This window comes from Sceloporus occidentalis, unplaced genomic scaffold (genome assembly GCF_023333645.1).
Source record: "Sceloporus occidentalis isolate IW3139 unplaced genomic scaffold, rSceOcc1.0.p SCAF_41, whole genome shotgun sequence".
In the NCBI taxonomy this organism is placed as follows: Eukaryota; Metazoa; Chordata; class Lepidosauria; order Squamata; family Phrynosomatidae; genus Sceloporus; species Sceloporus occidentalis.
This window is the reverse complement of record NW_028317021.1, coordinates 3,913,545-3,932,942: the sequence shown is the minus strand read 5'-3', so window position 1 is coordinate 3,932,942 and position 19,398 is coordinate 3,913,545. Positions and strand designations below refer to the sequence as shown.

The 19,398-nt window shown below is 46.5% G+C and overlaps 1 protein-coding gene across 1 annotated transcript in view; it reads left to right on the top strand.

Annotated features, from left to right (window-relative positions):
• The first annotated feature begins 11,631 nt into the window (after nt 1-11,631).
• SEPTIN5 (septin 5) overlaps nt 11,632-19,398 on the top strand; it is a 57,001-nt gene continuing 49,234 nt past the window's right edge. Inside the window, exon 1 of the mRNA XM_089489951.1 lies at nt 11,632-11,652. Coding sequence (XP_089346077.1) covers nt 11,647-11,652 — 6 coding nt within the window. The 5' untranslated portion in view covers nt 11,632-11,646. The remainder of the gene's footprint in view (nt 11,653-19,398) is intronic.

Sequence of the window (19,398 nt, the reverse complement as noted above, 5' to 3'; positions counted from 1 at the left end):
CTGCCATTAATCGTCTCCAACAATACTTTTCGAACTCTTTCTCATAGGATTTGGTTTTCAGATGTCCCGGCATTCTGGTCCTCATTGCCCTTTGGATATGCTGTCATTTGCCTTTATGTCTTTTCTTCTAAACAAACCTCAGCATTATCTGAGTCTCTATTAGATGTATATTTTTCATGGCTAGACTACGAAAACATACAGGAATTGGATTATTAGATCTTGTCTGCACTTTTTATTGTGTGGTGCTCTCCGTAATGATTTGTGGTTGTCTAGCCTTTAAAAATCAAAACGAATATGGAAACCATTACTGATTTCTCCGCCTCTCCTCATCGATCAAGTCAAACAAATCGGGAACTTGAATGGGTTCGAGTCAGATGTTGGTTACGTACTTGTGTTGTGATGGCCAGCTACCAGCTTTAGAAGACTTGTCCTCTTGTGGTATTTTGGCGGAAGTGTTTTGCACAAAAGTAGTGAGAGATGGGCAGATTAATGGCTGTAGCACCTCCCCAAAAAATCATATTTGATGAAGACAGTGCTCATTCCAACATAGTTAGCTTAAGTATACCTTAATTTATGAAAGACTTTTCCAAACTCTTATTTTACGCAACTCAACGCATTTCATTTCATAGTCTTCCAAGGCATCATCACGTCAAAAAATAGTTACAGAACATGCTGTTAATAGGTATATGGATGCAAATCACATTGCCTGATACTGTCTCAGATTATCTTTCCATCTAGGACAGTGTTGTCTACTCTGACCGGCAGTGGCTCTCCAGGGTCTCAGGCGGAGGTCTTTCCCATGATCGACCAGTAGCCTGTTTATTATTGTTGTTGTTGTTATTAAACTTTATTTATATAGCACTGTAGATTTACTCTGACTCAAGGCTAGGCAATCTATAGCCTTCCAGGTCTGTAATTCCCATCAGCCCTAGCCAGCATATGCTGGGAGTTGCAATCCGACACTGAAATGCCATAGGTTCCCTGTTGGCGTCTGTCTTCAAGTCATTTTTGGGCCTCATTCCCACTACCTTTTAAACCGGATCACAATTTGGCTTGAACCGGTTCAAGTGACCCTGGTTCCCACTTAATCCGAATCGCCATGCGCCAAACTCATTTAACCCATGTCTTTTTGATGCTGATTTTTCCCCGCATCTTTTTCGATAAATCGATTCTGTGCAGGTGTGAACCACAAGGGGCTTGGAATCGATTCAGATTTGCCCTTCCGCCGGCTGGAACAGAATCATTTTGAATTGATTCATTGTGAATGTGAATCACAAGTGGGTTATTTTGATGCCAGAAAATGACTGAAAATGTGATTGGGGCAAATGTAGTGGGAACCAGGCTCCGATGTCAAATTGATCCATCGATTCAGATCGCACACCGATTTATCTGTAAGTGGGAATGGAGCCTTGATTTATGATGACCTTAAGGCAACCCTATCCCAGGGTTCTTCTGGCCACATTTGTTCAGAGGAGAATTGCCTTTGACTCCCTCTGATGCTGAGAGAGTGTGACTTCGCCCAAGGTCTCCCAGTAGCTTTCCTCATGCCTCTCTTTCCATGTTTCCCCTCTCTCCCTAAAGAAACAAACCAAGAAGTCCCCAACATTTTGGACATCCTTTACTGCTAAGGTGGCAGAAATAACGTAATTTGACGCATGGAGCCATGGCTGTTAAAGCGGTGTCAAACTGGATTAGTTCAGCAGTGTGGATACAGAGCAGGACATCCCCTCAATCAAATCCTAATGTCCTTTCCAGGGCAAATTCCAGGCAAGGCTTGTTGTTTTTGTATCGCACCTAAGAGGGCTGACACCCAAGAAATACATGTTGCAGAGGCCAGGGTCCATTCCTTTCCAAACCTGATCCTTTTTATTATTATTATTATTATAGGAGTGATAAAGCCGCCAGCCTTAAAAACCGACAAGCTGCTAAAGGCAGGCCGTGTATCCAACAAAGAGACATTGGAAAGGATGGTCTTGGCTCCTTGCCTTCACCCTGCAGAGCTGGATGATCGACGGTTCAATTGGCGCCGTGGCTTTAATAAAGAAATTGAATATGCAATTGCACCCTGGGAGGCTTTTTATTGGGGCGTTTGCTTGGATAGGTTTTTAATGGTTTTATATTTTCAACTTCGTGGTTGTTGCCCGTGTTCAAGTCGCTTTTGACTTCTGGTGACCCTCAGGGTGGCCCAGTCGAGGGGTTTTCTTGGCAAGAGTTGCTCAGAGGAGCTTTGCCATGGCCCTCTTTTGAGGCTGAGAGAGTGTGACTCGCCCAAGGTCACCCAGTGGGTTTCCTCGGCCGAGTCGGGATTCAAACCCTACTCTCTAGTCGCAGTCCAACGCTCAAACCTTTACTCTTTACTCCTACTCCTGTAACAAGCCTCTTAGTCCTTACTCCTGTAAAAAAAACCTCTTACTCCTTACTCATCCTGTAAAAACCTCCTCCTCCTTTACTCCTTACTCCTCCTCCCCAGTCCTGGTTGCAGTGCAAGGCTGGCTGTGTGTAAGTGTCTCTCTTTGCCTCCCTGTCCCTTCCCCAGGACAATAGAATCAAATTGCTTTTGGGGTGTTTGCATGCACAATAGAGTAACAGGAATAAATAATAATAGTAATAATAACAACAACATTGCCCAGCCCTGGATCCTACAGCTTCTACAGTGCAGTGCCCTGGAAGACTGAGAGAGCAGCAATCTGGAGGGAAACCTCCCTGTCCTGGCAAGGGAGGGGGAGGGAGGCCCAAGAGAGGGCTCCCTGTTTGTCTGGGGGCGGGAGTGGGCGGGGCTAGTCCGCCGCTGGCCCCGCCCCTGGCTTTAAAAGCCCCCTCCCTTTTGGCTGGGCTGCTGAATGCAGCAGGCGCGGCTCGGGGGGCGATCGGGAGGAAAGCAGGCAGGATCTAGTAAGGGATCCAGGGGGATCACCGGCGATCTGTAGCGTGGCTGCCCTTCCCTGCCTGCCCTGAGTCTTCGGAGCAAGATGAGCACAGGGATGCGGTACAAAAGCAAGCTGGCCAACCCAGGTGAGCATCTCAGGTGAGGCCAGAGAGCATCCTTTGGGTGTATGTGAGTGTGGAGGGGGGACCATCCAACTTGGCTTCTCACCTTGCCTTCTCTCCTTGTCTTTTTCCTTCCCTCGATCCTCCTCTGGGCATCCTCTCTTCCCATCCTGGGCACAGAAGAAAAACAGGTAAGGGGGCTGCCCCTCTGGCCTCCAGGGATGGCACTGGGGGAGGTGGGCAAGGAGGCCAAGGGGGGGGGGGGTGGAGAGCCTCTCCTTTGGCTTGGTCCACAAACTGCGAGGAAAGGAGGCTGGGCAGAACATGTTCCAAACATCTCTGGGTGTCTTCCAGTCCTTTCGGAGGCCGAGAGAGTGTGACTTGCCCAAGGGACCCCCCCCCCCCATTCCTCTGGCCCCATTGTGAGTCTCATGGGGGGAAAGGCAGCAGAACTATTGGCCAGACCATGTTCCATCACTCTCTGGTGTGTGCCTTCATGTCCTTTCAGAGGCTGAGAGAGTGTGACTTGCCCAAGGACCCCATGCCTGTGGTCCCATTATGTGTCTCATGGGAGAAAAGGCCATAGAGCCATTGGGCAGACCGTGTTCCAGACTTCTCTGGGGGTTGATGTGTGCCTTTAAGCCCTTTCCAACTTATGTAGACCCTGTCACAGGGTTTTCTTGGGAACATTTGTGCAGAAGGGGTTTGCCGTGGCCATCCTCTTAGGCTGAGAGAGTGTGACTTGCCCAAGGTCCCCCTTCCTGTGGTCCCGTTGTGAGCCTCATGGGAGAAAAGGCCATAGAGCCATTGGGCAGATGTTCCACACTTCTCTGGTGGTGGTGGTGTGCCTTCATGTCCCTTTCTGACGGCGAGCCCTTCACAGGGCTCTCTTGGGAAGATTTGGGCCAAGGAGGTTTGCTAGGACCATTGTCTGAGGCTGAGACAGTGTGACTTTCCCAAAGTCACAATTCCTATGGTGCCTCCTGAATCCCATTCTGAGTCTCGTGGGGTAAAAGGCAGCAGAGCCATTTGGCAGATCGGCTCGCCAGAAGTCAGAAAGGACTGGAAGGCACACAATACTTCTCTGGTGGCAGTTGTGTGCCTTCAAGTCCTTTCTGACTTCTGGTGACCCTATTGCAGGGTTTTCTTGGGAAGATTTGTGCCGAGGAGGTTTGCTGTGACCATCCTCTGAGGCTGAGAGTGTGCCCCTTGCCCAGTGGGTTTTTTATGATCTAGCAGGATTCAAACCTTGGCTTCCAAAGTTGTAGTCCAACACTCAAACCACTATGCCGGACTGGTTTGTGTCACAACTGTTGCCATTACCATTGGTGATGGACGGGAATTATTGTTTGCGAGTAACATTAGCACAAAAAATAATGACTAAGGATTCTGTATGGTGTGGGAGAAGGTCAGGGCGTTTGTGACACTATGAGTTACCGCTCTTGGTGATGCCAACCTTAGGGATGCCATGCCCAGGCTTTAGGAGGCACATGAGGAGGAACCACTGATCCATCTCAGACTTAGGGGTTCATTTCTTTCAGTGGGACAGCCGTTTTGCCCAGAAAAGCACTCCTGGCGTACCTCTTTCTCCTCCCTTTTCTCCTTCCACTCTTCATTCTGGTCCATTGCTGTTTCAGCATCGCATCTTCATGCCTGGAGATGCATCCGTCTCTGGAGATCCATCTGGGTCGGGGGGATGTAAGGAGGAGGCAGTGAAAAGGGATTTTGAAATCTTTATTTTGCTTCCCGTTCCAAAGAAGAAGAAAAAACCCTCTCTCTCTGTCTGCCTCTAACTATGGTTCCTTATATGTTACACCCAACACAGGTTTTGTCTGTTTACACAGATTCTGTACGCGTGACTAGCCATTTGCAGAAGATGTTCCCCCACGAGTACATTTGGCACGGATAGCTTGATCAGTCCACTGGTAGAGCTGAAAGCCTACTATTACGTTGTAAGGGACATGTATACAAGTTGTCTGTCCGTGGGTTCAGGTGTTTGTGGGCACAATGTTCTGGCGAAATTGAGATGTAGCTCTAAATATGGCGTGTTTGTTATTTCATGTTCGAGGGCATGTTGGAATGTGCTTATCTTTGAGCGAGCATGATTTTCTTGTTGCCATAATCCTCAGTGTTAGCAAACTGGGCACTCTTGGGCCCTGCTGAATTATAAATCATTCCTTAGGGAGATACAGGGAGAGGCGAAGCCACGGTTCTTGGCTTCTTGAACTCTGGTGTTCTACAAAGAATGTAGCAGCCACTGGTCTTAAATATTAAATAAATGAAACTTGGTTTGTTAGCTGGTATTGTAGGATGGGTGAGCATGTGTATGAGTAAATTGAGATACAGAGGCCCTCACTGTTTTTCAGCAAGCATTAGTTCAGTCTTCTCCACCCCGGTGGCCCCAGATGTCTTGGACTGCAGCTTCCATCATCACCACTCCAAGCTTAGAAGCTGTACTGAATTAGTCAGTTTGTAAGGAACTGGAGGGCTCTTTATGTAGCGAGATCTTGTAGCACCTTTGAGACCAAATGAAAGAAAGAAGTTGACGGCGTGAGCTTTCGTAGGCTTCAGTCTAATTCCTCGGATGCTTTTGGTGTAGGGCTCTTGGTTGATTTTGCTGAATCAAACATGGTTGCCTCTTTGGGGAAAAATGCACAAGGCTCCTCAAATGCTTTGGAGTAACAGTTGAAGAAAGGAGAGATCTTGTAGCACCTTTGAGACTAAGTGAACGAAAGAAATTGGCAGCATGAGGTTTCGTAGAATTCAGTCTACTTCCTCAGCTGCAACTGCTGCCAATTTCTTTTGTTCAGTTAGTCTCAAAGGTGCTACAAGATTTCTCCACAGACCGATTCTACAGACTAACAAGGATATTTCTTTGAATTCTAGCAGGTGGAGAAAGGGTGCAAGAAATGGGGCATTAGTTTCAGGTGGCTGATGTTGGGAGGTGGCAATAAGAGGTTGGGGGAGACAGCTTTACAGCAGGACTGGGAAAATGTCGACCTTCCCAGTGTTAGTGAACTACTGCTCCCATCTCATCTCACCATTATTTGGGCTATTTGGGGCTGATGGAAACTGGAGTCCAATGACAACCAGAGAGCTGTAGGCTCCCCACATGTGCCATACAGACCACTCTCCACTCCGTATCTTAGCCTCCTGTTTTCAAGTGGGTAGACTTCAAACATATGGGATCTACTCTGTGTTCCCTCTCCCTTAGAAACCAGAGAACTACTACTATTCAGCCCCTGTTTCAAAAGAAGGAATGAATTTAATTAAGAATTTATAAATGCTGAGTTCACATAACTGTCCTTTTGAGTGCCAGAACAGAACAGATCTTTCAGTTCTTCTGCACAATAATCCTCTCCGGATTGTACTAGGCTTTCTTCTTTTCAGCATTATCATTTGTTTGGTTCCTCCCATTAATGTGTCAGTTAGTGATCTACAAGAAGGAATCTAGAGATCTGTCGGTAAGTCCTGATCTACCTTTTGCTCACTCCTGCAGAGGAGGAGATGAGCATTGACCCACCATCGGTGTTGAAGGCATAGTCACCTGCTGGTCCAGTTTATTTTATTTAAGGTAGGAGTGGGCCACTGGTACAGCCCTTTATGTCTTGGGGACTTTTATGCCTTGGAGTTTGCAATGACTACCAAAAAAATCTAAAACAAAAACAACAAATCCCACAAAGTGGCTGGAAGGCCATTTGTGGTTCTCAAAACTGAGTATTTTTGTAGTGCTAAACAGTACAGGGAGGCTTTGAAACCAGTTCAAAAAGTAAACCGTTGCACCCGGAGACTTTCAGGAGCATCATCAGTTCATTGTCTTTTGGGGGCCAGAAAAAGGTAAATTGTGGGAATTTCTCACCATTGGTTTAAGGCGTTGGTTTATTTATCGCCTCTTTTTGAAAAATTAAAAGTATTAATTACACAGTACAAGTTATATGATTTTTCTTTATCACCGCTGAAGGGATCAGAGACCCTGGAGCCATGTACAAGAGATGTACAATTTCCAGTTGTATGCAGATGGTGGATGATAGCTTTTTGGATGCGGATGGTGGGTGATAGACACCATCTCCTTCATTGTCTTTTGCTCCCCCTTCCCTTTTCTTATAGATTTCTTCTTAAAGCATACGTAACCTATTAAATGCACTTTTGGACCTTCAAGACTAAAGAAAGCTGTTTTGGGCACAGGTGGTTTAGAGCAGAGGAAGAATTGGCAGGGAAGGGTTCTGTACATCTCCCTGTGCCCCTCTACGGCACTGAATCCAACCAAAAGGCTTTTTTATTTTTTAAAAAGGGCAAATTGTGACCTGGTGTAAGGGTTTTTTTTAGTTTGCAGAAGGCAAGACTAAGATCTTTTGCTGTCTAGGCAGAATGGCAGTTGTGCTCCTCATCCACCCAAGTTGGGCTGTGTACTACGCAAGACAGTCAATTTGCTTATTCTACTTTAACAACAGCCTAGGTTGACCCATAGAAGATTTAAAGTCAGCTAGGAAAGTTCTGCTTGAAATACCTGAAAGTGGTGTGGTTCATCATGCTATAATACCTGGCAGAGCTTTTTTGGTGGTGGCCTCCTGGATCTCAAATTCCCTTGTGTCGAAAGTTTCCCTTGCCTCCTGCACTTGTGTCTTCCAGGCCGCTGTTCAGACCACTTGCGCAGGCTTTTAGGGAATGAGCATGTGCTGAACATGTCTTTAAGCAGAGTCTGGATGGCCATTGGTCGTGGATGCCTTGATGGAGAGTTCCTGCATGGCAGAATGGGGTTGGACTGGTTGGCCCTTGGGGTCTCTTCCAACTCTACGATTCTATATCTTTGGAGGCTGGTTGCTTGTATCGCACGTGCTTTAGGAAGTATTTTAATTTGAGGTTCTTCGTGTGTGTAATTTGGAATTTTTGCCTTTAGATATTTGCACTTTGTGATTTTCATTGTTTATTACATAGGCTGCTAGCTGTCCTGAGCCTTGATGAAAAGGGGTGAGGCATAAATGGAGATGAGGATGATAACGATACATAAAACAGAAAATCCCTCAAGTGCCTCTTCCTTTCTCGGGAAGTAAAGTTACAGTAATAACAATGTGACAGCAAATGAAGCAACGAAATAAGAACCTGTGAGCTGTAGTGGTTTGAATGGTGGCTAAGGACTATGAGAGACCAGGCTTTGAATCCCTGCTCAGCCATGGAAACCCACTGGGCGGCCTTGGACAAGTCACACTGTCTCAGCCTTATATGAAGGCCAAGGCAAACCACCTCAGAAGAAAACTTACAGAGAAAACTCAATGAGAGGCAATGTTTGAATGTTGGGCCTGAAGTCTGGGGGAGACTAGGGTTTGAATGCCCGCTCAGCTATAGAAAGTGACTGGTTGAAAGTGACTGGGGAAGTCACACTTGGGGAAGGCCATGGCAACTCTCTGAATAAATCTTCCCCAGAAAACCCTAGGATAGGGTTGGCATATGGCAGAGGTGACTTGAAAGCACAGAACACGAACAACAAACCATAGGATCATAGAATTGGAAGAGACCGCAAGGGCCATCCAGTCCAACCCCATTCTGCCATGCAGGAACTCTCAATCAAAGCATCCCTGACAGATGGCCATCCAGCCTCTGCTTAAAGACCTCCAAAGAAGGAGACTCCATCACTCGCCAAAGCAGTGTCTTCCACTGTCAAACAGCTCTTACTGTCAGGAGGTTCTTTCTAATGTTGATGTGGAATCTTTTTTTCTTGTTGCTTGCATCCATTGCTCTGTGTTTTAGTCTCTGGAGCAGCAGAAAACAAGCTTGCCCCATCCTCAACGTGACACCCCTCCAAATACTTAAACAGGGTTATCATTTGAGGCCCATTGTTGATATTCAAAATCTGACTCCTGCGATGCCCACCTTGCCCTGCCTAACAGCAGATCTGGTCCTGGCTACGCAGAATGCCACTATTGCCCCAAGAATATATTCCTGGTAGAATGGGCTGATTTGGCTCCTACGTTCCTGCATTTGATCCTCACTGGTCATGGAGGCTGTTGTCCTGTGTGGCTTTTGGGGAAAGGGGGCACTGTCCCATTCTGCTTACAAAGAGGTAACATGAGAACTGGGCTGCAGTAGCTCACTTTCACACACACACACACACACTGGGCTTGCACTTGCACCTTGACAAAGAAACCTGAAGCCACTGGTCTAAGAATAGGCTGAACCAGCATCTCCGGGGATGGAAGGCGTTCTTTTATGCATCTGTATCCCATCTTGTAGCTAAGCAACGCCGGGCATCTGTACTCTTCAGCATGCTCTTCAAAGGAACAGTTGTGAGCTCTCTACAATCGTCATTATAATTAATTAGTGTGTGCAAATTTTGGTGGCAAACAGAGCCTGGGATTGTATCAGGGTACCCTTGTAGCATGTGCTGAACATGTCTTTAATGGGATGCTTGCTGCTTGGGAGGTTGTTGGAAGTTGTTGGATTGCAATCCCAATAATCCCTGACTCTCAAGGACAGATTTGGATCCATCTCTCCTCCCTATGACTGCCTCCCCATGCCTTTGTAGGAGAGCCAAGTGTGGCGTAGTGGTTTGAGCGTTGGGCTATGACTCTGGAGACCAGGGTTCGAATCACTGATCTGCCCTAAGAACTCACTTGGTTACCTTGGGCAAGTCACATGTTTTCAGCCTCAGGAGAAGGCAATGGCAAACCTGCTCTGAACAAATTTTGCCAAGAAAACCCCATGATGGGGTTGCCATAACTTGAAGGCACACAACCATCACAATGCTGTTCTCTTTGTGTGTGTGTGTGTTGTGCGCCTTGAGGTTTTCAACTTATGGCAACCCGAAAGGGACCCTATCATGGGGTTTTCTTGGCAAAAATTGTTCAGCGGGGGCTTGCCATTGCCTTCCTCTGAAGTTGAGAGAGTGTGACTTGCCAACAGTCACCCAGTGGGTTTCATGCTTGAGCGGGAATGGAACTCTGGTCTCCAGAGTCATAGTCCAGCGCTCAAACCACTATGCCATGCTGTCTCTGTTCTCTTTATATTAATTACAAATATTCAGATAATTTCCACAAAGTTTGGAGTGGAACACTCGAATGTAACATTATAACATGCTGAATCAAGATAACATTATTTAGAGTTATCTTAATAACTCTTCTTTTAAGAGTGCTACTTTTCCTGGAGGGCTTCCATCCCTGCTCCCAAGTCTACAGGCTGTTCCTAAGCATGCTTGCTCAGAGAGGTAGTGAGGGGTAGTGGTTAGATAGGGTTGTATTGGGACTTGAGAGATCCTTCATTCCCCCATTGAGCTCTGAAACTTACTGGGTGACCTTGGAGCAGTTACTCCCTTGGACCATCTTGACCTGCCTTCCAGGGTTGTTGTTGAGGATAAAGTGGGAAGCAAGAATTGTGTATGGCTGCAGCCACACTGCAGAATTAATGCAGTTTGACACTGCTTTAACTGTCATGGCTCCATTCTGTGGAATTCTGGGATTTGTAATTTCTTGTGGTGCCAGAGTGCTCTAAGAGGAGTCAAAATAGCCGAGAAAAATTACAAATCTTAGAATTCCACAGCATTGCACCATAGCAGTGAAAGCCGTGTCAAACTGCATCAATTTTACAATACAGATGCAACCTAAAATCTGCATCTGCAGCCACTTCTTTACCAAGTCAGCAAATCTAATGTATAGAGACATCTGGAGTAGCCATGGGAGATGTTTGGAGCTAATCAGCAATTTGCATTGAGTCTGGTAACTGAAGTCTTGGTTCTGGCTGTAGCCTGCGAGCTGCTGTCCAAAAAGAAATATCTCACAAACTACAGATCCTAGAATCCCATCGCACTGAGCCATGGCAGTTAAAGCAGTCTCAAAGTGCATCAGTTCTGCAGTGTAGATAGCAGCCTTTGTTACTTTGGAGCTCATTGGAGAAAAAGGTTGGCATATAAATGTAAAAATAGAGTTGTCTTGTGTTTGGTGTGACTTCTCCCCAAGTCAGCGTGCACAGCCGCATTGTTCTTGGTGGTTGAGCATCGTTCTTGGTGGTGATCTTTATCTACTTATGAAGGAATGCATCCAGGACATGGTGGAGCAATAATACAAGTTAGGCTTGCCCTCCTCCTTGGTTTCTGTGGATGGTGTGCCACTCAACACCTGCTTAAGTGGGTATTTCTTTGGCATGTGCTTTGCACTGCGAGGAGGCACATCAGGGTGATGTCAATGGACCGTTTGCCTCCAGCTGCACCGAGGCTCGTCTATCAAGTATTTGTGCCCGATGCGAGCAAAAATAACTCTTTGGAAAACAATGCCATTTATTTGAGAAATAGAAAGAGATGCTGGAGTTTCAGGACAAAGGATGGAAGGCAGGCATCACCTGCCTTTCCAAACTCGGCCGCACAAGCTGTTGTTGTTGTTTGTTGCCTGGTGGATTGTAGTCGATCCAGTTCTGCTAATAAGTTTCTGCACACCTCCTCCCTACTCCTGTGTTTGTGTCCCATTTTCATGTTCCCTATGAATAGGCCTATATTTGGAGTGTCTTCCTCCTCCTTCCTGATCTACCCACTCATTGTAATGGTGAATCAGAGAGAATGGCAGGATTGCCCTTTGTACGGACCATCTGTGAAGCTGTCTGTGAGATGGCTTATCCCAAGAGTGGCATTAAATCGGCTGAAAGAAGGGGAGAATCAGCCCTTGAGATTGTACTCTCATGAATGTAAATATAAGTGTGATTTGGGCGGGGGGGGGGGGTTCCTTGACTTAACTGGATCATATTGCTGCACACTAAAACTGATGCAATGCTCTCTGCAATGCTCTCACGGCTGTTAACTTGAAAGAGTGTGGCTGAGTTGTGTGTTGGTTATGTTGTGCATCCCTTGTGTGGAATGGCAGTTGTGCAGCTGAACATGCACCCCAATGTGCAACCAGATGCCTACCCAATGCTTCCTGTCACATCTGTATGCACGGTGGCCCAGCATGTGCCGTGTCACTTCCATAACTTTGAACTGAATGGAGATATTGTGCATCAGACAAAAGTCTCCTTCACAACAACCTTATGAGGTAGGTTAGGCTAAGGAAAGTGGTTCTGTTTCTGCAGGTGGATAAAGCCCTTTTTCTTTAGGTAGCATTTTCGCTCTTAACTCATTGTATCAGTAGGCCCTTACAAGGGATGTGCTGTCCTTTTATTCCTTCCTCTGAGGCTGAGAGAGTGTGAGTTGCATGTGAGTAGATAGACCAAATCTACGAAAACATATGTTACAACTGCTTTTCTGCACTTAGACTCAAAGGTGCTGCAAGATCTCTTTGCATACTGATATTCTGGACCAGCACAGCTATGGCTCTGAATTCTGTCTTTTTGCTACCAGGCCTGGTGGATCGGGAATGCTCTCCCTTGTCTGCAGGCCTAAAGTTACCACTATGCATCCTCCCATGGGTGGATGGTGAGGGGTTGAGGTGCTATTTCTGCTCCTCTTGAGCATTTTATTTTGGCCAGGCCCTGTTGGCGCCAAAATTGTGGAAGTTGTAGCCAGAAAAAACGGGGGTGGGGGGCTTGTCTAAGCTCTGCATCTATCTCACTGGGAGACTAGTTTTTAAAGCAACTCCTGGGTTCGGCTAGGTGTGGCGTCCTTTGGAAAGGATTCTGAAGCAAGAAGCCTTTGTGGCTTCCTGGCTCGAGACAACCAATATGGGGCTTTTTCTGATTCTGCCGCAGCTGCTAGTTTGAGTCCCCAGTGGGACTCTCCGCCTTGGAGGAAAAAGGGAATGAGGCCGCTGCCTCTGTTAGTATCTTTTCCCTGGAGCTTTGCTGAGCAAGAGGTGGCTTTCTCTGTGGCCATAGCCAAGAGCATTGATAGACCAGATCTTGGAGGATTTACACTTTGGATTACAGCTCCCAGAATCCCCCAGCCTTCATGGGGACAGAGACCTTGGCATCGTTGTTCAAAGCAGGCACTCTTCCAAGTTGTGCCATAGAGGCACGCCTATGGGTCTGCATGAGCCCGGAGGCATTTTCTGACTAGTTCAGAGTGTGATATGGTGTGACAAACCGTTTGCTGTGTGTGTATACGTGATGCTGATGAAATAAATTTCCCTAAACCTGCTAGATCTGATATCCAAGGAAGGTAGCATTCTGACAACATCCTTGCATCAGTCCCTCTTGACTGCAGGTGCAGACCGACAGTGAACGTTGCAATGTGGAGGGCTCTTTCGGTTCACTGTTGGAGCCAGCCAGCCCTGCCTTCTTCCAGGGCATTCCATTCCTTTTTTTCTTCCTGCGTGGCTTTTCCTCCATCACCACAACAGCTAGTCATCGTTTTGCAGCCAGTGAGCATATTCTCGCGCGTGTGTGTGTGTGTGTGTGTAGTTGCAAGCACTGGCGTTTCCCAAAGCCTACCGAGACTTCCCTCCAGTGGGTGGTTCTGTTTTGGCTACAGAAGCAATGACGCTCACCCTTGGCCATTGGCAATAAAAGGAACAGCAGTTGCCATTGGGGAAACAAAGGCGTGATGGAGCTCCACATTGGCTCCCAATCCCACTGGGGTGCAAGGGGAATAAATGAATAAATGTGATTGTTTGCTTGGGGAGTGTGTGCAAAGGCTGGCAAGAACAACAGAGCGATGTGCAGCTTCATCTTCACTCCCCTCCAGTGGATTTCATTCCCACCCCCATCAGTGGTTTCGTTCCACTTGCTGAAAAGGCAAAGGATATGTTGTTTAGTTCTGTCGCTGTTCTGTTTAGCTTCCCACGGTAAATGTAACTTGTGGCACAAGCCAGACTATGTTTGTTTGCAGATGCCCCAAAAACGTTTATGATGAGAATCGGGAATCCTTGCTGATCAAATTACCCAGTTATCTATCAATAGATCCCGATCTACTTTCTGTCCACCCGCAGCGTGAAAAGGCAGCTAGGACTGGGGACTGACTCAGGTCTTTTGCACTGTACACAAATTTCACACAATTTTGATCCTATTGTAACTGTCATGGCTCCATCCTGTGGAATCCTGGGATTTGGAGACTAGTGTGGGGTATTTAGAATTGTCTGCTAGAGAGCTCTAGTGCCTCTCCCCCAACAGCAAATCCCAGGATTCCAAATGATGCAGCTACAGCAGTTAAAATGGAATTATAAGGGTGCATCTACACTGTAGAAATACAGTCATCCCACCGTATCCACAGATTCAACCATCCATGGCGTGAAACTATATATATATAGTTTAAGGTTTGCTTAAGCAAAAACCAGACTGGACACCACTGCTCAAGAACTAGCTGATAACAAGCTGTAAAATATAGCAGTGCAATGGGGAATCTCAAAGCCAGCTGCTGAAAAACTCTCCACTTGCAGCATCCCTGCATTTTTTGGTGGTGTTTCTTGGTCTTGCTTTGGGGCCTGATGGCTGGATGCGTGTAGGTGAGTTATTTTGGGAGGAGTCGTTATCCAAAAATACCCCTTTCTCCAGATTGGTTGCTTTGTAACTGCACTTTGTCCTTCCTTGGCTCTGGGGAAATTGGCCAGTTGGGTTTCCATTGCTGTTGTCGTCATTCTTGTTAACCACCCTTGAGTTGATCTCAACCCATGGCGACCCTGTAGATGTGACATCTCCCTGACTCTCTGTCTTCCACTGCTCTGCTCAGGTCCTGCAAACACATACTCATGCCCTCCTTAAGCATGCACCCTTCCTTTCTTTCTGTTCCCTCCATCTTTCCTAGCATTATTGTTCTTTCCAGTGAGTCTTTCCTTCTCATGACATACGACAGCCTCAATTTAGTCATCTTGGCTTCCAGGGAGATTTCTGGCTTGATCTGATCTGGGATCCATTTGTTTGTCTTTTTGGCTACCCACAGCATCCTCAGCACTCTTCTCCACCCCCCCCCCATCTCCAATGAATTGATTTTCTTCCTATCATCTTTCTTAACTACCCAGCTCTCACATCTATCCATGGTAATAGGGGATACGACAGCTTGCATGATTCTAACTTATGTGCTCAGTTGTATATCCTTGCATTTTAGGATCTTTTCTAGTTCTTTCATAACCGCCTTCCCCATTCTGATTTCTTGACTGCAGTCCCCATTCCTATCAAGGTTTGATCCCAGGTATGAGAACTCTTTTCCTATTTCTGTTTCTTCACTGTCTAGGTTGGATTTAGCTATCCATGGGTTTCCAAGGAGCTGTCTAAACGCTTACTGTAGATGCTCGATGTCTGCAGCCTTCTGAAGCAGACAGCAGTTGGGCTCTTACTCCGATTGGGTCAGGCCTGGGTCAGCGGACTGGCTTCTCTCCTCTGCATCTGTCCCAACAGCAGTGTGGCAGCCGGCACTCTTGTCGTTGGCAACCAGATGGCCCCTTGAAAGTAGTGTGTCTGTCTGTGTGGGGGAAAGTTCCCCCCTTACCATCTCTAATGTGCCAAAACAAAAAGAGGGGATCTCAGCAATATCTGACTTGTGCTTGCTTTTGAGGTCAGCTGAGACCCATCCCAGCGTCTGGAAGTCTGCTTCTCAAAGCCTTCTGAATGGCACCATGGAGCCGCCAGCAGGTCTCCCGTCTCTTCAATTATGCATGGGACAAATGGATCAAATGGCCTTTGGGGAGGGAAAAAGGACTTTGGAGCATGTGCCGTGGGGTTTACCTGGAAGCCAGCCCTTTGCAAATTGGGAAATGTAAGTGCCTTGGAGTCCCCCCCCCCTGCTGTCTTTGTGCTTGGTGGCTTTTCCCATTGTCAGGGTATGCCAGTTGGGTCCAGCTTAGAGGATGCAGAGAAAACTGTTTGGTCTCGGTGCCGCCTTTCTTTCTTTGGCTGCATCTGCACTGCAGGGATAACACAGATCGACCCCACTTTAACTGCCTAGACTCCGTACATTTCACCTCTCTCGGAGACCTCTGGTGCCACAGCAAATGGCAAATTCCAGGATTCTGCCGTGGCAGTTAACGCAATGTCAAACAGCATTATTTTTGCAGTGCAGATGCAGCCTTAGTTACATTTATAGCTTGCTTTTCTTACAGTGTGGTTAATGTGACAGACATGGTGCGCTTCCTCTGCAATTTTATCTTCACAGCAACCCTGTGAGTTAGGTCAGGCAGAGGGAGAGAAGAAAGAAAGAAAGAAAGAAAGTGACCCACGGTCACCCAATGATTTTCATGGCTCAGGGGAAATGTGAACTTGCATCATCCAAGTCCCAAGGCAACTATAAGCACTGGATCACACGGCGTATCCCAATATAGCACAGTGGCAAAGTGGGCCCTTGGCAAATGTTCCCCAGTGGGCTTTGCGGCTGCTGGTTGGTTGGCAGTGGTGCTACATGCTACAACTTTATTTTCCCAGAATACCTCAGTGCAGCATTGCTGCAAAGCTTTGTGGGGAATAATATGGGGCACAGCTGTTGTCAACGACTGGGGTACTGTGGCCCTGGTATCTGCTACACAATTTGCATGCCAATTTTGTATGCATTTCTTGTCACCTTGATAGGCCAGGGTGCGCAACTCATGAGCTTCCAGCAGTCGTTGGACTGCAGCTCCTATTATCCCTCACTACTATTGGCTGTGGAAGCCAGGGCTGATGGGAACTACTCTCCAACAACACCTTGAGGTCAAAATACGATATGTGTCCACACTGTAGACCAGAGTTGGGCAATTGTGCAAAGCTACGGGTAAGACGGTCACATTGCCCACTTTACTTGTTCCCACAATAAAATAAAATAAAAATTCATGGAACAAGGAATTGATGAGAATTACTGTAACTTATTATTTGTAACTAGGCAGCGCCTGGTTCTGGTAAGGACAAGCCGACATGACGAGTGGTCCCTCCTGAATATTCTGGTTGCAGGGTTGAGATTTTCTTTGTGCAGAAAAGGCACAAAAGGTCAGAATCTGGTTTACTTGGAGATGGGAAATGTATGGGGGGGGGAATATCTCTCTGTGTGTGTTGACAGGGAGTTCCTCTCTACACAGAGTGATTCCCATGGGGTCATTGATGTTTTGTTTTAAAATTTTTATTTTAATGTCACCCTGTTTTAATGTTTAGCCTTGAAGCACAGAAGGAAGAATGCGACCTGCCTGTCGGTGTCTGTTTTTCTTTGGAAGCACAAGTTGGATATGTCTCTTGGCTGCTAAGCTGTCTGCATGCAATTCGCACGCTCCCAGTTTCAGGGAGCGAGTGCGGAATGTGACAGGCCAGAGCCCTGAAGATTTCTCTAGATTTTGTGTACCAAGATTACAAAGGCTGTGTGGTCCAATGGCAGCAGCATGGTTTAAAGGAACTGAAGAGAATTGTATGTTCGCTTGGCCTGAATAAATGCCAAAGTTATTTGTGCTCTGGCTGAAGATGGCTAGAAATAGTTAACTGCTGCCTTCTGGGTTGCCTTAATAAATAGTATCCCACCCTCTTTCTTTCTCGTAGTCTTGCTATAATCATAGACACAGAACTCAAGAAAATTTCTTTTTGAGGGGACTATAACTCCCATCATCCTGGCTGGTGATTCTGGGAGTTGCAACCCATAAATCGGATGCTCTGAATGTTATAGGATCTCGGTTGGGACCAAATCTTTTTGGGAGCAGTTTTGCTCTGAGACTTGTACTTCATCCTATTCTTGTTTGTGGCTTCTGTCTTAACTATTTACAGTATTTATCTATGCATTGCATTTAAAATATTTATGCCAATGTTGTGTGCCTTCAAGTCGTTGCTGACTTATGGCAACCCTAAGCTCTGCTCTGGGGCCAGTGACAAGTCCAAGAATTCCACAGCGCTGAGCCAGGGCCGTTAAAGTGGTGTCAAAGCAGATCATTTCTGCTATGTGGATGTAGGTTTGACTTGACTTGGCATCGGGATGGCACTAGTTTTGGCCAGGGAGTGGGTGGATGCCACAGAAGAGAAGGCCCTCTCCTCTGTCTTCCCACAGACATCTCTCCAAGAAAGAAGGGAAGGCAAGGGGAGCCACAGTATTGAAACCTCTGGCATTGCTAAATCAAACCAGTGGTCCACCTGATCCAATGTTATTCAGTGTTAAAAGAATGGGACACTTTTGAGAAATTCAGAAGCAGAGCTGGTAGGAGATTCCATAAGCCAGGTTGTTCTCGTCTGATCTGGACTACTTAGGGACGTGGCATCTAAATATGGAGGTCCTATTTAATTATGATTCATAACTCGATTGAAGAAAAACATGAAGGCTAGGTCTGTTCTTCCTTCCTGGACAAACAGGATTCTCTTCCCAGCTATAAATAACAAGCTCGTCTCTTGGTGGAAAGTCAACCAGGTGCTTGTCAGAAAGGTGCTCCACCTGATGGGCTGTAGTTTTGTTGTTTGGTGTAGCCCCAGAGCAGAGCTTAGGGTTGCCATATGTCAGCAGTGACTTGAAGGCACACAACAATCCCATAAATATTTTAAGTGAAATGAATGAATGAATGAATAGTTAAGACAGAAGCCACAAACAGGAGGAAGATGACGTACAAGTCTCAGAGCTCAAGTGCTCCCAAAAAGATTAGGTCCCAGCCGAGATGCTGTAACATTCAGAGCATCCAATTATTTGTGGATTGCAACTCCCAGAATCCCCAGCCAAGATGAGGGGAATTATAGTCTCCCCAAAAAGGAAATTTTCTGATTGAATGTGTCTTCCTACATGGCATGGGGTTGGACTGGATGACCCTCGTGAGTTTCTTCCAACTCTATGATTCTGTGTATGCATCCAAAGGGAAAGATGGTTTGAGCCTGATCCTTATCAATATCAGCCAGTATCAGCAGTGTTTTTCACCACCAACCAGGAGTTGTAGGTGATATTTCAGAGGAAAGAACTGGCAGAACCACCTCTTGAGTACTCCTTGCCTAAGAAAACCCTACAAAATTCATGGGGTCACCATCAGTTGACAGGCGACTTGAAGACACACGCACCTGCTTTCATGTAAACCATTTGGAGCTGGGCTCATCTCAGATCAGCAACTAGGAGTCATTGATTTTATAAAAGACCCATGCAGAGTTAAAAACTGCTAGAACGTGTTTTCTATTCTGGTTTGACACTGCCACCTGTGTTTTTGGGTTCTCCTTGGAGGCCTTCCTATGGGGACCGTCACGACAAACAAGTGCTTGTCCAAATTTGCCACCACAACACTGATGTTTGGGTGTGGATGTGAACTGAAATTGTAGGAGGGAGGAGGAGAAGGGTGGAACTTGGGCAGAGAGATAAGAATTGCTCTGAGTTTCTAGGTCTTGTCTCACTGGAAGAACGCCATTCTCGTGTCAAGGAGGATTTTAAGGTGAAAGCCTAGAAATGCAAAAAGAGACATGCAGGAAAAAATAATACGAAGTGAGTCAGAATTGGGAGTCTGTAATGGAGTAGCTGGTGAAAGGGCATGGCTGGCTGATTCGAACTTGGTACTCCATGGTGCAACCTTTGGTTGTCTTACACTGCAAAACCTGGCTTGGAAACTGAAAGAAGAGAGGCACTTTCAGAGAGATCCAGTGTGGCGTAGTGGTTTGAGCGTT